Here is a 19,575-nt window from a genome sequence, read left to right as displayed (position 1 = left end):
AGGAGCCAGGAGAAACAGCCCAATTTCCTGGTGGGCATATTGCTGTAGGACATAGAACCATTCAAGATTGTTGGTGGTGTTCATAGAGCAGCTGCAAGCAGTGAAACACTGCTTCTGGGCCCAAGAAAGGTGCACTGGCTGGTGGGATTGCATCCTAATGCAGCTTGGGATGATGAACTGAACTTTCGGACACGCAAGGCCACATTCAGGGATCAATGTGCCGAGCTTGCCCCAGCCCTCCAGTGTAGGGACACCAGAATGAGAGCTGCGCTGACAGTGGAGAAGCAAGTGGCTATCATGTTATGGAAACTTGCAATGCTGGATTGATACTAGTCAGTGGGAAATCATTTTGGAGTTGAAAAATCCACTGTGGGAGTGGGTGTCATAAAAGTGTGTAGGGCCATTAATCATCTCCTGCTATGCTGAACTGAGACTCTCAGCAATATGCAGGACATAGTGGGTGGATTTGCAGCAATGGAGTTCCTGAACTGCAGTGGAGCAATAGACAGCACGCATATTCCTATTTTGGCACCAGACCACCTTGCCACAGAGTACAACAGAAAGGCCTATTTTTTGTGATTATGCAAGCGCTGGTGCATCACTAGGGACACTTCACTGACATCAATGTTGTCCTGTCAGGCAAGTGCATGACACTCAAATCTTTAAGAACACAGGACTTTTCAGAAAGTTACAAGCCCAGACTTTCTTCCCTGACCAGCAAATTACCATTGGCAATGTTGATAGTGATCCTTCAGGACCCAGCATACCCCTTGTTCATTAAGCCATATGCTGGCCACCTAAACAGCAACAAGGAAAGACTCAACTACCAGCTCAGCAGGTGAAAAACGACAGTTTAATGTACTTTTGGTAGATTGGAGGGGAACTGGCATTATTTACTCTCAAGGCACAGAGCAAAACCTGAAAGACGACTTTAATGGCAATACACCACAACGCATTACTGTGGATTTTGCTCTAGCTGGCCCTGCAGTCTGAAGACCTGTTAGGAATTGTGTGGTGCTTGGTACACATCTATTAATATAATATTGTCAATGCACCTATTAATTTTGTGGTGCTTGCTGTACATATATGATTATTACACTGTATTTGTCACTGATCCTATGAGTTGTGGCATAGTGTACTATAACAACTAACTGGGTACTTTCACTACCACCAGACTGCGATGGAGTCTCAAATATGTCCTGGCTCATGGCAGAGCTGGACCTCCCAGTTGCATGTCCCACCAAGTATGGCATGCAGCTCTTTGTAAGAGTGGCAGTTAAGCACAGGATTGAATATTGGCCTCCCTGGTCTTATGATATACCTGACACAGTACCTTTGCTTTCAGACAGCCCTGCTGTCGATTCCTATCATATCTCTTTTCCTGCTTCCCCTCTGCAATCTGCTCATAGATGTCCATGTTTCTACAGCCTCTTCTCCCCGCAGGCCCAGGAGATCCAACAGCTCCTGTCCAGTCCAGGCTGGAGTGCGTCTGGAACACGTAGTCTGCATGGTCAGCTGGGCAGCTGCACACAGTAATGGAAAGCTGGTAGGTGTGCTCGCCAATATGGACAATCACGAAAAGGCATTTAAAAAATGTGCAGGGTTTTAAGGGGAGGAACTGCCAGTCTCTGACACCCAGGCAGTGGAGTTCTCAACTGTGACCAGAGCAGTCAGTGTTGGGCATTGTAGAACAGCTGCTGGAGGACTGTTAAGGTTAACATAGGTAACACAGCATCTACATTCGCACTGCATCGACCGCAGTACTTTTTCAGAGACAAATTTCAGTGTAGATAGATGCACAACTAGGTCAACACAAGGCAGATTACATTGACCTAACTTGGTAGTGTAGACCAGGCCTTAGTCTAGTCATGGAAAGACCGACCAGTGATCAGTAAATTAACTCTACCCAAGTTTCCGTGAAGCTCCCTATTAAGCCCCGTGCAGGGGCTCAGAGCTGCAGGGGCCCAGAGCTGCGGCGGGAAGAGGTGCCCCTGCTGCAGAAGGAGAGGAGCCCCTCCCTCGGCCCAGCCCAGCCCCGCCGGAGCAAGGAGCCCCTCCCTTGGCCTGGCCCAGTCCAGGCAGGCTTGAGGGAACCCTCTCTTCCCACTGCAGCCCCGGGGCAGCCTGCACCCAAAATCCCTCATAAAACACTAAGACACTCCCTTGCAAAACCTGGAATTGAACCTGGGCATCCTAAATCTCTTCATTCCTCTGCTGTCAGCAAATACCTGTAAAATCCACCAGCAAAAACAAGCATCTCATCCTCCCTCTAGTGACTGGTCCAGATAAAGGATAACAACCTACGACTGCTACCAATGACAGTTAGTTCCAATGGTCTGAACCATCCTGATGACAAAGTGGGGGTCAACATGGTTCCTTATGGTAGAATTCTTGGGGTCAGCTTTTTTTATTATTATTATTATTAAAGTTAGGAAATTATATGCAAAAATCCTAAAAAGAATGTTAACGTTGCAAAGTCAAGCACGCAAAACTTAGGAAATGTTAGGAAATACCAAACACTCTGAAAAAACAAGACCTAGTTGTTTCAAATTGGACACCCAAAATTAGTGGACACTTGACAATTTTGACCTTAATCTTTATGTGCCGCTGTTGCCCAGCTGTAAATAATAATCATCATCATAATCTCACAGAGATTTTGTGATGTATTCAGATACTATAGTGAGAGCACCATAAAAATTCCCATGAGGGAGTTAATAATTTTGTAGTTAGTGCAGTGTTTGGACGGTACTAAATAAGGCCTGGTGGCACACGCCAACTGTGAAGGATAAAAAGAAATTTTGAAGACCCATTCATTAAATGAGGCAGGGATGCTGGGAGGGTGTTCGCATGTATAATTATGTAATTAAAGACTGTCACAATGCATAAGCACAAGGGGGCTGAACTACGGTTGCACAGGCATTTAACTTTTGAGAGCTTGTCTTTGGCACCTTAATGTTCTTTTAATGCAATTAATTAATTAAATGTATATACACACACACACACACACAGATTGTTGTAACATCTGATTAAAAGCATTTCTTGTACTATTTATATTTTCTGGAAAAATGGGGAAATGTACAAGTGCTTATGTAGTATGTACCAAGGTGCTTTTTATAAGCATAGCCCATGTGTTTTATTTTCAATATTTATAGCAACAGAGAGGTAAAGAGTAGGTCTCAGTGTGGTATCTTAAGTTCAGATCCACTAATTGATCCATGTGAATAACAACCTTTGATAAAGCCATTGTACAAATACTGAAGTTTGAAACAGTGATCCCAATCAGACTGGTTGTGGAGCAAAAACAAAACCAGAGAAACATTGTTGGTGTAGCTCACTATGCATATAATAGGTAGTTTCCAGGAAAAAAAAAAAAAAGTTTGGCACTTAAAGGCAAAATCAAATGCCTACTGTGTCCAAATTGCAAACAAATTGCACCTGTGTCCAAAATACACAACGTAACTCACGCACACAGTCAATGGCTGTGATCACGGAATCTGATCTGTGCAGGCACACCCTTGCATATCCTACATCTCATAATGACATACAATAGAACCTCAGAGTTACGAACACCAGAGTCACAAACTGACCAGTCAACCACACACCTCATTTGGAACTGGAAGTACACAATCAGACAGTAGCAGAGACCAAAAAAATAAAAATGCAAATACAGTACAGCACTGTGTTACACATAAACCACTGAAAAACCAAAATGTTTTAAAAAAGAGATTTGACAGGATAAGGAAACTCTTTCTGTGCTTGTTTCATTTAAATTGAGATGGTTAAAAGTAGCATTTTTCTTTTGCACAATAAAGTTTCAAAGCTGTATTAAGTTAATATTCAGTTATAAATTTTTGAAAGAACAGCCAAAATGTTTTGTTCAGAGTTATGAACAACCTCCATTCCTGAGCTCTTCATAACTCTGAGCTTCTACTGTATGTGCAAAAGCTTTCAGTCAGCAGTTATACACACATACAGCTATCACTCTATATAGATAAATTCATGCAAGTGTGTTATGATAAAGAGAACCTCCATTCAAAAATTAATTTATTGTTTTAGAATAAGTTTTTTGGTGGGTTTATTCTCCAACTCAAAGGACCAATCAGTTTAACACTACAAGGCTGTACTCCTCGATGTAATTGCAAACAGCACTTTTAAGATCACTTTCAGCCAGGGGTGGCTCTAGCCATTTTGCCGCCCCAAGCACGGCGGTACACCGCAGGGGGTGCTCTGCCAGTCGCTGGTCCCGCGGCTCCGGTGGACCTCCCGCAGGCGTGCCTGCGGATGCTCCACCGCTTGGCACGCCTGCTGGGGCCTGGAGCCGCTTGGCACGCGTGCTGGGGCCTGGAGCCGCCCCTGCTTTCAGCATAGGCGCCCAGGACTGAATAGGCTGGGAGATTGATCTTCTACATGAAGGTAAAAGTGTTTTTAAAATCTTTGATACAATAAATAAGGTGCCCAACAAGACACCATCTAAGACCACATTTTGACAACACTTCTTAACATTAAAATGGATTATATGCTATCAACAAGAAAAGAGGAAGCTCACATGTTCTAGATGAACGTGCGCCTGGCTGGCAATGTCGTAAATTACATCTCTCACGTTTCTCTCTTGATTGGCTCTTATGAAATCTTCTTGCGAAACTCCATGCTGAGAGCGAAGAGCAAAAAACAAAACACTCATTTCTGCTTAACAAGAGAGTAGGAAAGCCAGAAGCCTGCCTGGCAGACAGACTACAATCAAAAATCTGAAAAACGTTTATGCATCTTTTTGAAGTAGTCAGTAGGAAGCAAAGCTCAGTGAAGGAAAAAGACAGGAAAGAGTAACTAACTCAGTCTTTGCATAAACTGACTCGCTGAATACTTTGTAGTAACTAGGGATAACTTAGCTAGAATTTAAATTCTAGTAATCTGCAATCAGCTTCTTGCATGTCAAGTTAAAAAAAAAATCAACTGAGGCTAAGCAGGGTAAAGGGAAAAGTTACAGATTAACCAGAAAAACAGCTGTTTAGTCCATGAAGAAAGGTATTGTCATAGGGCTGGTCTATACTACAAAATGGTACCATGTTTGAACACTTATAGAGAATTGAATTAGGTGACACAATGGTGACTATGACACTGTGGTTAATGCAGACTAAAGACAAGTTTTATTCAGCATCATGTCAACTAACTTACTCATTCACAAGGCTGATTGAACATGGTAAAATTTTATAGTGAAGACAAAGCCACACAAAGGATATGAATTCAAGAACAATCTGGTGACTCTGACTAGCTGCCAAGATACCTCTTGCCTCTGCAGCACTCTCAGTCTGGTTAAGAGGCAGATTACCTTTGCACCCATCTGCTACACCCACTGATGACTGAAAAGTTTCATAGTCACATGCATGGCTGTGATGGGAGGGACAAGCACAATTCTGTGTGGGTGGGTGTATGTGTACATGGGTATATGATATTAAGTTATACTGAAACAAAGGTATGAAAGTTGGAAGGTCCTAATCAGCCTCCATCATGAGTTACTGTTTGGTATGGACATTATCAGCCATTTTATGCTTCTGTGTCGTTCACATAATACTGACCTAGCAGGAAAGCAAAGCCAAAGGTTATCAAATTTGGAGCTCTTCATTATTCTACACAAAACAACCAAAACTTGCAAATCAAGGATATTAATTCACATTTAAATGATATTCATAGAAGACTAGTGCATGTGCCTTAAGCACTGCCACAATTAGATGGATTTATATAAGAGCAATAAGAATGATGTCATAATTTGAAAATGCAAACATAAAATTATAAATATTCAATGCCTATGCCTATAGATTTAGCCACAGACTCATTTGAACATTAATGGGAAACTTGTGTTTTAATCCTTGTGTCACTGACAATTACGTGTTAGCGTAAGGGCTGCTGAATTCCAGTGCCAGTTAGGTGTTTTCTCTCAAATTGTACAACTAGACCCCACATGCTATAGCAATGACTGAGCAAATACTTATAGTTACTACTGAGTTTCACAGAAAAATCAAGAGTATGACCACAGCACAGCAAAGAGAAGGCTAGGGAGCTCATTCTGAAACAAAAGGAAGAACACTAAGAAAATTTAGCGCTGGGAGGAAGGAATTGATTCCCACTCCATGTGTATTTCTGCACATGAAGAAAAATCCTAAAATGCTACTGAATTTAATAAAAAAAATTGCAGTGAGCTAGTACTAAAATAAATAAAAATCACTCTAATCATACCTCCCAAAAGACACAAAGCAACATGACCAAGACAAGCCCTATCACTGAAAGAGCATGCTGGGGGTACTGCAAGCCACAGGAAGTGAACCTTCTACTAATAGCAACTAGGCTCTTCAACATTTACTTTTTGGTCTAACAGAAAATACTATATATCTAAAGCTGAGTGATGTAGTTACAGATACTATATTGTTTGTTCCCAGTCTATACTTTCTTACCAACATACAAATGTCCATAGGAAGAAAGACCTTTCGTCTTTTACTATGATACGGAGTTGCTCTTAAACAGGTGACAATGCCTTGTGCTTTCCCAATGTGACTGGCTGCATGGTCTGCATGGATATCCCGCACACCTGTATTTGCAGAAATAAAGGTTAAAAACCACATAACCAACCACAGAATAGCCTGAGTGTAACATATTAACAAGTCTCATGAGCAGAAACTACACGACTTTCGTATTATAGCTGTTAAGAATATATTTGCCTCAAACAGCATGTGTTCACAGATTGTCCTTGAGACCTAATCTCAGAGGTGAAAGCTAGTAAAGTATTGCAGCAGCCATTGGCTGAAGTGTGGTTTCTCAGAACGTTTATGCTTTACTCTTCAGGGAAGAGAAAGACCTTAGCTCACTTAGCAAACTTAATTTGGCATTTACTCTCTTCAAATATTTGTATATCTATATTCCCAAGCCCCTCACTGGATGCTTAGTCAAAATATCCTTTTATTTTGCTTTTCCCCCATTACCTTGATCCGATTGATGTTCTTTGCTACCATGTCACATTTGAAAATGATATTTAGTTCACTAATATAACTTGTCTAATTTAGGTATGCCTGTATTTTATGAAGTCACAGCTTCTTCTCTTAGCACATTTTCAATATTATTCTTTAATATTTATATTATGGCCTGTGATACAGCATGGCCAGAGGGTAGCAGGAGAGGGTTAGAAGGGAGCCTTATTCCCTGTAAGGGGAAGAAAGTTTGCTATAGATTAACTAGAGCACCTGACGCCAATTAGAGCACCTGAAGCCAGTCACATGATAAAAACCCCTGCTTCAATCAGACAGTTTGAAGGAGTTGGAGCAGAAAGAATTGGTGTCGGAGCAAAGAACAGTTTGAAGGGAAGCAGAGGACAGTTTGGAAAAGTGCTGCGGTGGGCTAAGAAGTCCTAGACCCTAGGTAAGGGGTACCTGGCTTGTGCCGAGGGAGAGCAGGAAGCCCCCCCCCCCAAAGCTGAAGGGCAGGAGAGGGAAGTAGCCCAGGGGAAGGAACCGTCAGTTCAAGTGGTTCACAACTATCCTCAGGGCCCCCGGGCTGGGACCTGGAGTAGAGGGTGGGCCCAGGTCCCTCCCTCTCCACTCCCCTCCTCTAGGACACTAGTGGGGCAATTAATATTCCAATTTAAGGGCAAGAAATGGCACCCTGAACCCACCCCCCAAAAGAAGAGAAAGCATGAGACCCATCATAATAGTGCTGACAATTTGCCACAGGCCATATCTACACATTTGGGCCTGGACTATGGTACCGTAGCACAAAGAGATATGGCTTAAAAAAAAAAAAAAAGGCTAAAAATCTTAAAGTCCATCTAAAACATCAGAGCTGGTGAGGGAAAAAGTAAGCTCTGAGACAGACATGGTAGGCATAACATTCTCCAGAGTTGGTTCTATCGAATTAAAAGATGCAAGTCAGACCGTCAAAGAGATTTTCCTCCAAAGCATGGAGGCAGATGATTACTATCAACATTAGAAGTACAGAGTCTGACAGTCCAGGGTTCAAGAACCATGTGGTAAGTTCTCACCCTACTGCTTTCTCTTACACAAGAGCCCATTGCATTAGGCAATATGCAGATAGAGTTAGACATTGTCCCTACACTCTCCACTCCTTTTCCCTTTCTAAATGAATACAGCTACTAGTCTGTATACAATTAGCCTATTTTTTTAGGTTTTGATTGGGTTTTTTTGGTTTGTTTGTTTTTTTTACTTAGTATGTGATTACTTTTTTTTGTTACATACCTGCACTCAAAAACAAAAAACAATGTAAAACTTCAGAGCCTACAAATCCACACAGTCTGACTTCTTGTTTACCCAATTGCTAAGACAAACAAGCTTGTTTACATTTGCAGGAGATAATGCTGCCTGCTTCTTGTTTACAATGTCACCTGAAAGTGAGAATAGGCATTCGCAAGGCACTGTTGTAGCTGTCATTGCAAGGTATTTACGTGCCAGATGCGTTAAAGATTCGTATGTCCCTTCATGCTTCAACCACCATTCCAGAGGACATGCTTCCATACTGACGACGGATTCTGCTCGATAACAATCCAGAGCAGTACGGACCCACACATGTTCTTTTTCATTATCTGAGTCAGATGCCACCAGCACAAGGTTGATTTTACTTTTTGGTGGTTTGGATCCTGTAGTTTCCGCATTGGTGTGTTGCTCTTTTAAGACTTCTGCAAGCATGCTCCACACCTCGTCCCTCTCAGATTTTGGAAGGCACTTCAGATACTTAAACCTCGGGTTGAGTGTTGTAGCTATCTTTACAAATCTCACGTTGGTACCTTCTTTGCGTTTTGTCAGATCTGCAGTGAAAGTGTTCTTAAAACGAACAACATGTGCTGGGTCATCATCCGAGACTGCTATAACGTGAAATATATGGCAAAAATGCGGGTAAAACAGAGCAGGGGAAATAAAGTTCAGTCACAAATTTAATTTACATATTTTTTTAACGAGCGTCATCAGCATGGAAATATGTCCTCTGGAATGGTGGCCGAAGCATGAAGGGGTATACAAATGTTTAGCGTATCTGGCACATAAATACCTTGCAATGCCAGCTACAAAAGTGCCATGCAAATGCCTGTTCTCACTTTCTAGTGACATTGTAAATAAGAAGAGGGCAGCATTATTTCCTGCAAATGTACACAAACGTGTTTGGCTTAGCAATTGGGTGAACAAAATGTAGGACTGAGTGGACTTCTAGGCTCTGAAGTTTGACTTTTTTTGTTTTTGAATGCAGTTATGTAACAAAAAAAATTTACATTTATAAATTGCACTTTCACGAAAAAGATACTGCACTACAGTATTTGTATGAGGTAAATTAAAAAATACTATTTCTTCTGTTTATCATTTTTACAGTGCAAATATTTAATAAAAATAATGTACACTGATTTCAATTACAACACAGAATAAAATATATATGAAAATGTAGGAAAACATCCAACTTAATAAATTTCAATTGGTATTCTATTGTTTAACAGTACAATTAAAACTGTGATTAATTGCAATTAATTTTTTTAATCAATTTTTTTTTAGTTAATCACGTAAGTTAACTGCGATTAATTGACAGCCCTTAATTTTATAGATTTAAAAGTTGGATTTTCAGAAATGCTGAGCGCTTACCTATTCTTGTCCTGTTAAAGTCAGTGGAAGCTTTACTGCTAACTTCAATGGGAGCAGAATTAGCTCAACCATCAGCACTTTTGAAAATCCTCCCCATTAATAAATATAGTAGCAGTACTGATACATTCTCCATAAAACCCTAAATAAAAAAAAAGCACATACCCAGCATTTCCAAGGTGAGATACAAGAGAGCGCTATGAGTGTTGTCAGCATATGTTTCAAGTTCCTGGATGCTGCGATATGGTCTGTCATCCAAATTTTTCTCCTGTAGTTTAAGCACAGAATATGAATATGTACGAGTCTGTATTCCAACATGAACATGGATTTTTTTGTGCAAACTGATCATTATGAGCAGATCTACATAATCCTTCATTAGGGTACAGTGGACAAAGTAACTCACATTAGGGGATGGGGAGGAATCACATGTGCGTGTATGAATATAACCATATACACATTAAGGAATACATTTTAAAACATCTCCAGCAATACAAAATATTATGTATGTGCAAGGGCAACCAGCTAAGGTTGTTGAAGGAACCAAAACTGTTATGGATTTAAATTCTCTCTTGCAATATTGCATTATCATTAAATCAACTGGTGCTTGTTTACTCTACAAGCACTTTGCCAGTACAGCTATACTGACAGAGTCCCCTGCCATAGATACAGCGTATACCAACAGGAGTTTTTTGCTGGCAAGAACACTACCACCACCCCAAATGACATTAGCTATGCTAGAGAGACAAGGTGGGTGAGACAGTATCTTTTACTGGACCAATTTCTGTTGCTGAAAGAGACAAGCTCTAATATCCTGAGACTGACATGACTACAAACAACACTGAATTATTAACTATGCTGATGGAAACACACTGTCAGCATATGTGCATCTATACTGGGATTTTTGCTGGCATAATTATGTCAGATAGGAGGTGTGGTTTTTTCACATCTGACCAACACAGCTATGCCAACAAAACTTTGTAGTGCAGACCGGGCCTTGGAGTCTTCATGCTACTGCAGACTCACACCCTTAGTTCTGATGAAGGTACTGTACAGTATGTTTACACTATTAACTGCCAATTCTATTCCATTGTCAGTGAATGAGGCTTATATCTTAGTGAAAGAAAATTACAGATATCAGAATATGTTCTTCTAGTGTGTGCTTTTTAAAAGGACTTTTAAACTACTGAGTGTACTTGGCTGTCTCATGCAAATGCTGTCAGAAACAGAACACCCACTCACTGTGACAGGAAGGCTGGTCTTGTGGATAAAACATACAGGCCTGAGAGTCAAGAGACCTGGATGGTCTATGCCATAGACGCCTTGTGTGTGCTTGGACGAGTCACTGGACTTCCAAGTCCCTTAGTTTCAGTGCAGAATGTGCATATTAATACTTATCTACCCCACGCTGATGTGGTGATGTTAAAGTAATTAATGTTTATAAAGTGCTCTGATAGGAAGTATGATCCAGGGGACTGGGGACCCAGATTCAATAGCCTGCTTTACCACAGGCTTCCTGTGTGACTTTCAGTAAGTCCCTTAACTTCTCTGTGCCTCGGTTCCCCATCTGTACAATGGGGATATTAACATTTCTCTACCTCACAGGGGTGTTGCGAGGATAAATACATTAGAGATGGTGAGGCGTTCAGACAACTTAGGTAATCAGGGCCATATAAGTACCTTATATAGATAGATCGATCGATCTTGTATGGAAGGCAATATAAAAGTGCATGTTATCATAAACGACATTTGTTTGAAATTTTAAGCTCATAATTCATCTTGATATGAGGCAATATAGAAATATTTTAAAGTAATTTCTAATAGCCAAACAGACAAGGTCACAGAATGCTGTCAAGAGATTAAGATGATGTAAATGGATAGGAATAGGATGGCATGAAAAGGCAGTCTGAGGAAGTTTTTCACTTTGACTTCTTATAAATTGCAGAGCACTGCATCTTTTAGAAATGAGAATTGACCGGAAGCCAGCTGTGCGTGAGAGCTAACTGTCTCTGATCTCTTGAAGGGAAACTCACCTCTGTGCAGAGGGCCAGCCCAAGGTCTAAGCACCACATAAGCCCACAGACCCCTAGACCCTCCAGTCAGCAATGAGGTAAATTTACAGGGTGGCATTCGGAAGCTTGCACTGATATTGCGAAAGTGAGGGCATTAGTATTCAGAACTGACAATCTGCAAGCTTTCATGAGAACTGCAGTTTTTTAAAGCAAAAAATTTGAAGTTCTACCCACTCCACCATGGCCACAAAGATAATAGAGAATATGAAATGGAGTCTCAAGGAGTGGAGTTTTAAAGCAAGGGAGAAATTTTTAAAAACTACCAAGGGCCAGTATATAGGACACGCCTGTTCAAAAAAAGAGAATACAACCATACAGAAACAGAAAGATGTGTATCTAACTCAAACTTAAAGAGCTCATGATTCAAAAAGTCAAAAATGAGAGGAAAAATTAAAATGCATACACAGATTAAATTACTTACTCTTTCATCAATAATCTTCAGAAGCCACCTTTTAGTCAAGTTATGTTTCTTGATAGCCTGGAAATGAACAAAGAAAAGCCATGTTACAGTTTAGAAAAAAGAAAAATTTTGAAAATTATTGAAAGCAAGGTATGATCAAGGCTGTAATTCTTTTAATGATCTTTGTTATTAAAAGTAAGATTTGACTTGCTCCGTATCAGCTGGGTTAAATCAAAATGGAAGAATAAAATGTGTGTGATAAAGAAATTAAGTACAAAACTTTTCAGCTGATCTCTCTTTACTATTGCTACAGAAAAAACAGAATCTTGTGCCTCAAGCCAACATGTAAGTGAAGGAGAAATTTAAAAATATATTGTCTTTAAAATGTAATTTAAGTCTACACATTCATTCCATTACTGAGTCATTCTATTACAACTTTCCACAAAATATTTGCAGATCACATTGTTCACTTCCCAAATGGTTTTTCAGGAGAACAATAATTAGTATGAGTATACATGTTATGTCAACAGATAGTGTTTATACATAATATTCTAATATACATGAGTATTTTATATATATTAATTATAATTATTAAATTATAGAAAACTGATAATCCTCTACCATCTCCTGTTCAGCCACTCATCTCTGTCAGACTCTTGCCCTCCTTCCACAGCTGCTCCATTCTATTCCATTTTTTTCAATCTTATTATTTACAATAATTCCCTCAAAATCACCTTCAATTTTGCAGCCAGTTATGTCCTGTTGAGTACAATAAGTCTGACATGATTAACTGTTTATGATAGAAGTTTTGGAGCAGTCTGTTCTCAGAATCAAGGCTTTCTATAGATCATTATCTGCCTCTTTACATCTAATTTAAATCCTAAATAACTATTTTTACAGATATTTAAAAAAAATGTTGCAAAGGTACATCTTTTTAATGATTTCAGTAGACTTTAGATGAGGCCTTAGATGCCCAACTGGTTTCCCAGTTTGTCAGCACTAACTGTCTGGTAAGTGCATTGGCTGCAACAGTGCCATAGTGGTCAAGAAGCAGCAAGTTGAGTTCTGTTAAATTACAGACACCATGGCCCAAATTGTAAATAATTACTTCTAATTTTGGGCGCATAACTTCAAACATACAGGTCCTGACTGAAGGTCTGAACACTGACAACTCCCATTGAAATGTGTTTAGAATTAGGCTCTCAGTGTCTCAACTGGCATTCAAGATGGAGTTAGAGGTCACTTTTGAAAAGAGAGCCCATAATTTCATACACAATCTGATGAGTTTCCTGATAAAATACAAAACATTTTCAAAGATCAGAGTTTTCAAGCATGGGTGTCTAAACTTCAGTGCCTAAATTCATATTTAGGCTTTTTAAATCAATGGGAGCTGCAAGCGTTCAGCACCTCTGAAAATCAGGCTAGTTTTATTTAGATGCCTTCATATGAATTTGTTCACCAAACTTTGGGAACCACGTTTGAAAATGTTGGCCATATTGCATATAAAATATTTGGGAATAGGTATTTAATATATACCAAAACGATAACTGATGTGTAAAACTGCAATTGTTCCCCATACAAACCTAGTAATGAAAATATAGTATGCAATGTTTTTGATAGAAGAAACATTAACTAAAGAAGCGCTATGAATTGGGCTACGAGAGAGGTCAGCAGGTTATCCATGAATTTGGACTGCTTTTTCCTGTAAAAAATAACTTGAATTGTTTTTTATTTTTATAACAACCTGTCCTTTTTTGGGCAGCTACTCTCTGCAAAGACTGAAATGACCATACAGTATCATTCCAGGTGCGTCCAGCAGCACAAGAAATAAAATCACAACTCTGGGAACCAATATGAGTGCACCATTATGAGGTAATCCAAGGAGATTGTTAGTTTGCCTCAGTGTTCTCTTTGCCCAGCAAAGCTGATTGAACATCCAAGAAATGCTTTTAAGCTTTCTGAACTATTTCTCATGAGCTCATTTGGCAATTGATTCTGTTTAAAGGGCCTGATAGAGAAGCCAGGTGTGAGAGCAACCCTTGTTGCAGAAATGGATCTATTCATCTCCCGCCATTACAAGATTGGTTTGCTTCCTGGAAAGAGGATATATGACCAGCAGGTCTAACTATCTCAAAATCTGGCATTTTATACAGATGCTCATCCACATGATGTTTTCTACAATTATCCTTTGGGAAGAATCCATTGTTATTCATCCAAGAAGGCCTCAATGAGGAGAGCTGGGAAGAACATGTTTAGACATACCCCAAGCCAGTAAACGCTGAATCTATTAGATCCAGACAAGAGACAACCACACAGGAGTGGACCTTTGGAATGGAAAAAGAGTAACCGAGGACCAAATCCATTCCTGGAAGCACAGACACAGTGGGAGAACAGAGACCAGCTTGCTTGTGGGCAGTCTGGCATGTACTGGGGCAGAAAGAGAAAGTGAATAAAAAGTAAAAGGTGCAGAAATAAGATTACCAATATCAAATTTTACCCTTTGCACCAAAGACATTTAGTCTGTAATATTGGGGCTTTGAATCCAATAATCTATAACTAAGGTCCAGAATACTTGCCAGCTTCTGTTTTAATTATATAGAGCTTTGTTGTGGCTGAAGAAATAAATAAATTCTGAGTTGGAGATATCTAGGAATAATGTTGGATCTCCTAGATGAGACTCAAATAGATGCTGTTTATTTCTTGGCATTACCAGTATTTTCTCTCTTTCTTCAAGAGTTTCTTGTTTATAATTTGAATAGGATTGTTGACAGAAACAAGTACTGACTTGTGCTTGGCATCACACCTAAAGGAGGAAGAGCACACTGGATGCATCCATTAACACAGCAGTGCCAACATCAGAAAAAGGGGATAGTAAAGGGCTGTGATCTCTGACCTCAGATAAACAACAGGCAGTAGATGAGGAGCCATGATGCCTCAAGTGAACCCCCCAATCATACAGGAATTGTAGTATAGTAACCCACTATTACAGGTGGGGTTCCATATTTTTTCTGCACTTTCAACATGGACAGAGGCACATGATGCCTTAGATGCAGAGTCTAGATGTTAGTCTGTGGTCCTAAGGCAGTGACCTATCCCAGCTGAAAATCATAACTGTAAAGCAACATATTGGCAGGGCCACCCAGAGGATTCAGGGGGCCTGGGGCAAAGCAATTTCGGGGGCCCTTTCCATAAAAAAAAAAGTTGCAATATTATAGAATACTATATTCCCGTGGGGGCCCCTGCGGGGCCCGAGGCAAATTGCTCCACTTGCCCCCCCCCAGGCAGCCCTGCATATTGGGGTCTATTTATTCTCATGTTAAGTACAGGCAATCATCAGTTATCTGGTGCAGTGGGGGTCCTAACTAGAGTGAACAGGTTTGGTCAGCTGGTCATTTTGTCCTGAACCATGGCCAGCGGAGATGCTACATTGTAGGCATGCTTGAGTTTGTTGTTCTGGGGCTTCCATGAACTTACACAGAGGTGTCTTGAAGCAAATATTTCAAAAGTTGGCAGGTTCATAGAATCCCTGTAACTCAGCATACAAATCAGGACTTGCATTTTGTGCAAGTTTTTTTTAAAAATGACCTACTGTCAGCTATGCAGTTTTCTAGGGAGTCAAAGTGCAATGGAATACGAAATAGTGTGCAATATAGTTTTAACTGTGAGGGTGTGGGGCTTCTATAGTGTATCTTTCGTTGTATGGTCGCCTTTCTGGCTTTAGTTTCTGATCACACTAATTTCTGTCTTCTTTTAGTTCTTAAACCTTTGGAAAAGGCTAGCATAGGCTCAGGAAAGTTTACTTAAACACTTTAATTGGTACTGATTTACAGTTGTCACTCTAATGATTTTGTCCCTTCACCTGGTTAGAAGGCAAATTCTCTGATTAACATAGTTCTGACTAGTTGCTACATTTTTCTGGTAACTTCTCCCTAGATATCAGCTTCATGACTGTCCATCTCTCCCTTTTTTGCTTCAGGCTGCTCTTAGTATAACACAGACAACATATCATACAATATATGTACAACACAAAATACAGTTAGTATGCAGTATAGCACATGCAAAACAACAAAACATTTTCCGCGGGTAAAAGAATAATTGTAAGTAAATTTTAAGACAGGAAAGATATTTTACCTTCCACAGTTCTATAGCAACTGGCTGATGTGGTGGGTTATCACAGTATATATCTTCCACAGCTTTCCTCCAAAACTGCATTCGCATCAAACCTATGGTCTTCTGTGTTATGGAGTCTTTAATCTAGAAAGAATATATTTAAAGAGTGAAATTTACCGTCTAATGGAGGCATTTCGTTTACGACACTTAAAGAGCATAACTAAGTATCATCTTTCCTGAATGATTTTTCTGGTCATATGCCATCAATATGCATCTTTCACAAGTAAGACCATGTCTACACTCCCAGCTAAATTGGCACTGCTGCGATCAATGCAGCGGTGTTGATTTAGCGGGTCTGGTGAAGACATGCTAAACTGATGGCAGAGTGCTCTCCCATAAAGTCTCTACTCCACCTCCCTAAGAAGCAGAAGCTATGTCCACAGGAGAGCATCTCCTGTCAACATAGCTCAGTGCAGACACTGCTGTAAGCTGACCTCAGTTATGTAACTGAAGTCGATATAACTTAAGTAGTGTAACTTAGATCAACTTACAGTGGTAGTGTAGACCAACTTGGTCATTTGAGGACTCACCTAGGAAGCAGGAGACCTAGGATCTAGTCTCCCTAATCCATTGACTTTATTTAGCCAGAGTGCAACGACTTCAACATGAAAGACTGAGGGAGCCCTACATCAGAATATCCCATAACCCAATGGTTAGAGCACTCACTTAAGAGGGGTCACATCAAAGTTCTAATCCTTTCTTCCCCTCAGGTAGAGGAGGGACTTGAACCAGGGGTCTCCCATATCCCAGGTGAGTATCCTAGCCACTGGGCTAAAAGTTGAGAGAAGTCCTCTTCCTCCTCTGTGGCTTTTTGCTAACAGTGTAGGCACCTACTGCAAATAGAGAGTTTGCAGCTGAGAATCCCAAGACAACATGGACACCTCCCTGCAGCCCAGACTTAGGTGCCTCTCTCCAAGACAAGGGTGAATTGTAGCACACACACCTCTTATTGGATGACTAGCTTAGGTAGCTCCCTGCCCAGCATGATGGCTTTTGTGAATCACAGTTGAAGGTGTCTCTCCCCATTAGTTGTATAGGAGGTTAAGGACTTAACTCAGGGCAGGTCTACACTACAAATTTACAGCAGCACAGTAGCTATGTACAGTAGCTGTGCCACTGTAGAGCTTCTGGTGAAGATGCTCTAAGACAATGGGAGAAGTGTCTCCTGTTGGCTTTATATCTCTACCACCACAAAAGGTGGTAGCTATGTTGGCGGGAAAAGCTCTCCCGCCAACATAGCACTGTCTGCACTGGCACTTACATTGGTATAACTGTGTCACTCAGAGGTGTGGATTATTCACACCCCTGAGCGAGCTAGCTACACCAAAGTAATTATGTAGTGTAAACCAGGGGTCAGGCTTTGTGAATCACAGGGATTTTCTAGGTGCCTAAAAGTTAGAAGTTGTGACACTCAGCCTCACAACACCTAATTTCTTAGGCCACAGTCACTGACCAAAGAGATTACAATCTAAAACAGTGAGCAACGTACCAAAGGAGTAGGAGGAGAAAATAAAATAAATGCAATTTTTATACATATACACACACACATGTACTTTTTTCTTTTTTTAACATGACTTCAAAAGGAAGGCACTAAAGACACTGAGGGCTTGCAGGAGTGAGTCAAATTTTTACTACTATCAGGATTTCAACAGTTGCAAGAAAACAAGTCAGATAATGACATATCTATCATCAAGAAAACTGCCAGCAGAGCTTGGATTCCAGTGTTCAATTGTTTGTGATGATGTACAAAGCAGAATGTTAAATTATTTCCAGTTTGGATACCTTAGCATCTTGCAGGTTTGGGCAGTAAGTACCCTTGCCAGTGATGCTGAGCCTGTACATTGCATTGGGGAGCTGAAAACTCAGCATCTCACAGGGACAAGCCCCTAATAATTAACGGCTTGATTTTCAAAGGTGCTGAGCAACTGCATCTTACCCGTGAATCAACAGGTGGGCACTCAGCTTCTTTCAAAAATATGGCCACATATATCCCAAATGAAACAACACATGTTGGGTGAAATTCTAGCCCCACTGAAATCAATAGCAAAACTTGGGGAGGGGGAAATAATCGGAGCAGGATTTCACCCTGCAAACATAGCATACTAAATGAACAATTTTATTCTTTAAAAATTTTGCCAAGTTATTCAGGTATTTTATAAAAAAAATTCTGACAGTTAACTTAAAGTTTCAACTGGCGCTCCTTCAGTTCACCAAGATATGCAACAATTAAGATTTTTCATCAGTCATGCCTGTGTAAAAACCAGCTTTTCTCCAGTCGTGCAATTTTCCAATAATAAGTCTATGACTATTATTTATGACTATAGACAAGCTGTTCGTAGGAAGGGCCAATACCTCTGACAGAAACAAAAATGTGTCTAATATGCCACAGTGAAGATCAAACACTTTGCCCAAATCTTCCTATAAATTATTAAAGATTGCTTTGTTGTAGATTTCACCTTAGTCACTTGCTTTACCTATCATTTAAAAAAAAAATCACATCTACCGCCTTCAGTTCAACTAAATTACCAAGAAATTTTTAAACGTTGCTAGTAGGTAATGTTTTTATATACATCACTTGGTAATTAAAATACTGAACTTCAGCAAGCTATTGCATACTAATGTAATTCTTGTTTTTGTGATGAGTATTTGTTTTACTGCTCTTGAGATTTTCTTGTACTTTTTAATCAGATATAAAATATATTTTTAAAGATTCAGCATTGCACTACTGCAACCCAAAGACAAGCAGCTATTTCAAATATTCTTCTGAAGGCACATGTATTATGAGACTGGGCTGAACCACAAAATCCAGATCAGAATCTGGATTTCAAACACACAAAGTTCAGATCCTGGACCAGTTTCACCTCAGAGGAATCCACCCCAGGGGATCACAGGCATTGTTCCCACTGCTACGGAGGGCAGCTTTAAATTCTGCCAGGAGTTTGCCAAGAGTCCTGACAACAGAGGCTAAACAGGATTATGTTTAATCAGCTCGTCCCCTGGGCTGTTCTAGCCAGGCCTTTCTTGCAAGCATCAACTTTTGTGGTTGCACTGGCAGTTTGTGAGTCACTGTGGTGGGGCAGATCTCTACCCCAGTCAGAAAGGAGTTAAAGAGCTCCTCCGGGCAAAATCAGCCTTAACACAGCAGCACACTTGTGAGGCTTGTCAAGCCTGAAAATAAGCAGGTCCTTAAAAGGGAGGATGATGCTTGCTCAGTGTAGGGTGGCACTCTGAAGGTGTTCCCTGTCACTTTGCAATAGGGGTTGCTGACCAGGAAATGGATTGAGAGCCTTGGCTGCCCAAGCCCTCTCAGGAAAGAGAA

At 40.3% G+C, this 19,575-nt stretch overlaps 1 protein-coding gene and 1 long non-coding RNA gene across 10 annotated transcripts in view; one reads left to right on the top strand and one right to left on the bottom strand.

Annotated features, from left to right (window-relative positions):
• NDUFAF6 (NADH:ubiquinone oxidoreductase complex assembly factor 6) overlaps positions 1 to 19,575 on the bottom strand; it is a 36,882-nt gene that overhangs the window by 9,684 nt on the left and 7,623 nt on the right. For 4 of the 6 annotated variants that reach the window (XM_039523927.1, XM_039523925.1, XM_039523923.1 and 1 more), the window contains exons 3-7: positions 16,218 to 16,340; positions 12,108 to 12,164; positions 9,783 to 9,885; positions 6,447 to 6,580; positions 4,547 to 4,648 (exon numbers count right to left, since the gene is read on the bottom strand). In XM_039523927.1, coding sequence (XP_039379861.1) covers positions 4,547 to 4,648; positions 6,447 to 6,580; positions 9,783 to 9,885; positions 12,108 to 12,164; positions 16,218 to 16,304 — 483 coding nt within the window. In that variant the 5' untranslated portion in view covers positions 16,305 to 16,340. Of the gene's footprint in view, positions 1 to 1,333; positions 1,524 to 4,546; positions 4,649 to 6,446; positions 6,581 to 9,782; positions 9,886 to 12,107; positions 12,165 to 16,217; positions 16,341 to 19,575 lie in introns of those variants that run through there. The other 2 variants (XM_039523922.1, XM_039523924.1) reach the window with 2 other exon arrangements.
• Positions 7,346 to 14,981, top strand: LOC120397675. 4 transcript variants are annotated; one of them, XR_005593921.1, is made up of 5 exons: positions 7,346 to 7,404; positions 11,560 to 11,724; positions 12,400 to 12,431; positions 13,849 to 13,958; positions 14,092 to 14,981. It is a non-coding gene; the product is annotated as an uncharacterized LOC120397675 (long non-coding RNA). The 4 variants fall into 4 exon arrangements; XR_005593920.1 differs by having other exon boundaries at positions 13,893 to 13,958; positions 14,092 to 14,752; XR_005593922.1 differs by having other exon boundaries at positions 7,383 to 7,404; positions 11,638 to 11,724; positions 13,893 to 13,958; positions 14,092 to 14,752.

This window comes from Mauremys reevesii, linkage group 2 (genome assembly GCF_016161935.1).
Source record: "Mauremys reevesii isolate NIE-2019 linkage group 2, ASM1616193v1, whole genome shotgun sequence".
In the NCBI taxonomy this organism is placed as follows: Eukaryota; Metazoa; Chordata; order Testudines; family Geoemydidae; genus Mauremys; species Mauremys reevesii.
Note: the sequence above shows the minus strand (reverse complement) of the source record. Positions and strands in the feature narration are given on the sequence as shown.